Here is a 5,182-nt window from a genome sequence, read left to right on the forward strand (position 1 = left end):
CTGGATTACTAATCCATCGACAATACCACTACCTCACCTTCCTGCCACCTCTAAATGTAGGTGTCTGTCGTCCCTCCCACGGGCAATCCATAGCCCCTAAAAGCCTAACCAACCCTGACGTTCTCATTGCACCCTGTGGGAATTGGCTGTGCCGCACCGGCCAATATAACAGTGATGCAGCAGTCCCGGGGAATTGATGAGATGCGAAGCGCTGTAAAAGGGGAGGCCTTACACTTACTTATACCTTACCACAAACGATGATAGTTTTTGAAGCATAGTCATGATTGTAATGGAGGAATTCTGTCGGTCAAATTATACACAGCAAGCTCCCACAAACAGCACTGTGGCAATGCCCTGATATCTGCTTTAGATTGAGGGATAAACACTGACCAGGGCACTGGGGAGAAGTCCCCTGTTCTTCTCCCAGTGGAGGTATTGAACCATTAATGTGTATTTGAGAGGATAAATGGGGCCTTGGTTTCAGGTCTGACAGCACCTCTGAAAGGTGCGGCACTCGCTCAGCGCCTCACTGGGAACTTCAGCCTGCATTTAGAGCTCAGGTGTTCGGAGGGAGTCTTCGGACTCACGCTGCACACCTGGAGCTCGGGTCTGAGGGATGTGGTAACGCCGCCGTGTAAGAGTAAGGCTTTCTTTCTCTAATCGCTCTCTGATCTCTTCACCCCCGGGACCTTCACCCTGTAGGCCGGGCAGCCTACACCTGTTCCCACATCTTACGGGCTGATGGGCTTCTCAATCAGAAACAGCTCTCAACAAGGCTGCCTTAACATGTAAAAAAAAGAGATTAAATTGCTGCCATTGGACATTGAGAAATCAGAGGTTTTATTCAATCAGCACAATGTTTACAGATAGTTGAGTGGGACGATGTACATCACTTAATAAATATTGCATCTTAATAAATGAAAAGGTTTGTATATGGGCTGAATGGCCTCCTTCTGAACTGTAAATTCTATGATTCCACAAAGATTCCATTGAGCTATGGTGGCCACCACACTCTCAAGCAATTTACCATCCACGCGACCATTGTCTCTCACTCTTTTGAACTTAACTCCGAGACTGTTGATATTGCCGACAAGGCTCTGTTTGTTATCCAGTCCCTGTTGCCCTGGGAAGGAGCTGGTGCTGTTGCTCAATAAACAGTCCAAGCTGCCCATTGTGACAAACCCCAAACAGCTGAACTGGGACATGGACCCTCCAGTTCCACCCTCGCCCAACTGAGCTACAGACCCAGCCCTGAACTCTACCCGACTGCAGATACTGCCTCGCTCGCCTCGCCTCGGCAACTCCTTGCTGACTGCCAAGGAGCTACCAGCAGGGTCTGCTCAAACCTCAGTCGAGAATCCCCTCCCCATAGAAAGGAAATGAAATGAAATGAAAATCGCTTATTGTCACAAGTAGGCTTCAAATGAAGTTACTGTGAAAAGCCCCTAGTCGCCACATTCCGGCGCCTGTTCGGGGAGGCTGGTACGGGAATAGAACCGTGCTGCTGGCCTGCCTTGGTCTGCTTTCAAAGCCAGCGATTTAGCCCTGTGCTAAACAGCCACCATTGCACCTGGTGGGCCATCCCAATGTCCCCATAAACCCTATTCCATTCTCAACCGGAGACTAATTCAATTCCTTTTGGAAGGAACTTCACCAATTCAGTGAGACAGTCCCACACACAAACGAGTGGAATAGCAGTGACAGTGGCCAGTCTGCCCCTCAAGCCTGCTCCACTATCCGGTAAGATCATGACTGATCTGTTGGTATTCCAAGTTCTACATTTCCATCGACCCCCGGTAACGTTTCATTCCCTTGCCGAAGTACAGCCTGTCTACATCCACCTTTAAAGTATTCAATGGCGCCGTCTCCAGCACCTAAACTGGGGGCCACTTCACCCCAACTGAATAGCTTTTGACCCGCCGACCAAGGTCACAAATGGAAATTGCAAAAATGAACAAGATGTTATCACAGGAACAACAAGAGTAAAGAGCCTACTTCTACATTGCAGCTTGACCATAATTTCAGTCCAGCAGGGTTATATCTCCCACCCTACACGTCCGTCACCCTTTGTGACCTCTCGGGGTTGCAAAGCAGTAATGCAGAATGCAATAATGATGAAGGGGTGCACATCTTCCGACAATGGGGCTGGATTTACAGTTACAAGCAAATTGAGGCTACATTTATCACCCAGAAACAGGTTCACATTAGTTAGGGATCGTCTGATAGAGTTTGCTGTAAAATAAAGGAAGTTCAGCTGATAGGTGCTGCGGACTACACACGATCCAGGGGGGGAGTTGTGATACTTCCACAGTCTCTCACTTCTTCCTTGATCGTCCTTGGATGAGATTATTAATCTCTGGAGAAAGATGTAAAGAGAGAGGCTTAGAAACAAGAATATTTTCCTTCGACTTCATCTAAACATCACACAGGAAGGTACAGCACGGGGTTAGATACAGAGTAAAGCTCCCTCTACACTGTCCACATCAAACACTCCCAGGACAGGTACAACACGAGGTTAGATACAAAGTAAAGCTCTCTCTACACTGTCCCCATCAAACACTCCCAGGACAGGTACAACACGAGGTTAGATACAAAGTAAAGCTCTCTCTACACTGTCCCCATCAAACACTCCCAGGACAGGTACAACACGAGGTTAGATACAAAGTAAAGCTCCCTCTACACTGTCCCCATCAAACACTCCCAGGACAGGTACAGCATGGGGTTAGATACAGAGTAAAGCTCCCTCTATACTGTCCCCATCAAACACTCCCAGGACAGGTACAGCACGGAGTTAGATACAGAGTAAAGCTCCCTCTACATTGTCCCAATCAAACACTCCCAGGTCAGGAACAGCACGGAGGTAGATACAGAGTAAATCTCCCTCTGCATTGTCCCCTTCAAACACTCCAAGGACAGGTACTGCATGGGGGCAGATACAGAGTAAAGCTCCCTCTACACTGTCCCCATCAAACACTCCCAGGACAGGTACAGCACGGGGTTAGATACAGAGTAAAGCTCCCTCTACACTGTCCCCATCAAACACTCCCAGGACAGGTACAGCACGGTGTTAGATACAGAATAAAGCTCCCTCTACACTGTCCCCATCAAACACTCCCAGGACAGGTACAACACGAGGTTAGATACAAAGTAAAGCCCTCTCTACACTGTCCCCATCAAACACTCCCAGGACAGGTACAACACGAGGTTAGATACAAAGTAAAGCTCCCTCTACACTGTCCCCATCAAACACTCCCAGGACAGGTACAGCATGGGGTTAGATACAGAGTAAAGCTCCCTCTATACTGTCCCCATCAAACACTCCCAGGACAGGTACAGCACGGAGTTAGATACAGAGTAAAGCTCCCTCTACATTGTCCCAATCAAACACTCCCAGGTCAGGAACAGCACGGAGGTAGATACAGAGTAAATCTCCCTCTGCATTGTCCCCTTCAAACACTCCAAGGACAGGTACTGCATGGGGGTAGATACAGAGTAAAGCTCCCTCTACACTGTCCCCATCAAACACTCCCAGGACAGGCACAGCACGGGTTAGATACAGAGTAAAGCTCCCTCTACACTGTCCCCATCAATTACTCCCAGGACAGGTACAGCACAGGGTTAGATACAGAGTAAACCTCCCTCTACACTGTCCCGATCAAACACTCCCAGGACAGGTACAGCACAGGGTTAGATACAGAGTAAAAGGTTTGTGTGCAATCACTTGTTAATCTTTGAGCCAAAATGGAAAACCCATTTATGCCTCTTGAACAGGAATCTGATATATCTGAATATCCCCATTGGTGTGATTAGAGGCTGAAAACAATGTAAGTTGCGCTTACTGCAGCTGCTTGAGCATGGGACATCTTCTCAATAATCTCTTCACCCATCTGGCCTTCAGTGGAGCACACAGCTTCCTGTTCTTCACCGTCGTGAATCTGTAAAACAAGGTTCAATGTAAGATTAGGGGCGAAATTCTCCACAATCGGCGCGATGTCCGCCGACCGGCGCCAAAAACGGCGCGAATCAGTCCGGCATCGCGCCGCCCCAAAGGTGCGGAATTCTCCGCATCGAGGGGCCGAGCCCTCACCTTGAGGGGCTAGGCCCGCGCCGGACTGATTTCCGTCCCGCCAGCTGGCGGGAAAGGCCTTTGGTGCCCCGCCAGCTGGCGCGGAAATGACATTGCCGGGCGGCGCATGCACGGGAGCGTCAGCGGCCGCTCACGGCATCCCCGCGCATGCGCAGTGGAGGGGGTCTCTTCCGCCTCCGCCATAGTGGAGACCATGGCGAAGGCAGAAGGAAAAGAGTGCCCCCACGGCACAGGCCCGCCCGCGGATCGGTGGGCTCCGATCGCGGGCCAGGCCACCGTGGGGCCCCCTCCCCGGGGCCAGATCGGCCCGCGCCCCCCCCCCAGGACCCCGGAGCTCACCCGCGCCGCCTTGTCCCGCCGGTAAGAGAGGTGGTTTAATCCACGCCGGCGGGACAGGCATTCCAGCAGCGGGACTTCGGCCCATGTGGGCCGGAGAATCGCCGGGGGGAGGGGGGGCCCGCCAACCGGCGCGGCGCGATTCCCACCTCCGCCGAATATCCGGTGCCGGAGAATTCGGCAACCGGCGGGGGCGGGATTCAGGCCAGCCCCCGGCGATTCTCCGACCTGGCCGGGGGCGGGGGGGGGGGGGGGGGGTCGGAGAATCTCGCCCTAGAAATCAGCCAGTGAGAGCCCGCATGGCAGCATCGACTGGCCTCAACATCCAGTGTGTGGCTGTCTGCAGAGGATGCGAGAAATTTCCACCTCACATCCAGTGATGCCCATTTCATAACGCAGGCTGTGGTTTTGATTGGGGGGGGGGGAGGGGTTGGGGGGGGGTGGGGGGAGTTGGTGGGGGAGAGGATCACAATCGACCTCAGTACCAAAATCAGGTGGAGAGATGGGGATGAGCAAAAGCTGGGCAGGATTTTCACTGCCGGACGCCACCTCTTCACCTGGCGTTCATGCCAAAAGTGTGGTCCCAGCGGGGCACTGTGGGTGATGGGAGGTGGGGATTGGAATGTGGGCACTGATTCTTCTGCTGCTCCTGAGCCTGAAGAACACTTCCCACCGATGGGTTTGCCGTTAGTTTCTGTGGCGGGCAACAGGTCGGAGTGGCTTCTAGTGGGGGGAGAAGTGGGGGTAACGACGAGGAGG

At 52.4% G+C, this 5,182-nt stretch overlaps 1 protein-coding gene across 1 annotated transcript in view; it reads right to left on the reverse strand.

The window, feature by feature from the left end:
• Positions 1 to 816: 816 nt before the first annotated feature.
• Positions 817 to 5,182, reverse strand: part of ccl19b (chemokine (C-C motif) ligand 19b) — a 10,163-nt gene continuing 5,797 nt past the window's right edge. Inside the window, exons 3-4 of the mRNA XM_072515640.1 lie at positions 3,840 to 3,935; positions 817 to 2,356 (exon numbers count right to left, since the gene is read on the reverse strand). Of these exons, the coding sequence (XP_072371741.1) occupies positions 2,350 to 2,356; positions 3,840 to 3,935 (103 nt within the window). The 3' untranslated portion in view covers positions 817 to 2,349. The remainder of the gene's footprint in view (positions 2,357 to 3,839; positions 3,936 to 5,182) is intronic.

This window comes from Scyliorhinus torazame, chromosome 9 (assembly GCF_047496885.1).
Source record: "Scyliorhinus torazame isolate Kashiwa2021f chromosome 9, sScyTor2.1, whole genome shotgun sequence".
NCBI lineage: Eukaryota > Metazoa > Chordata > Chondrichthyes > Carcharhiniformes > Scyliorhinidae > Scyliorhinus > Scyliorhinus torazame.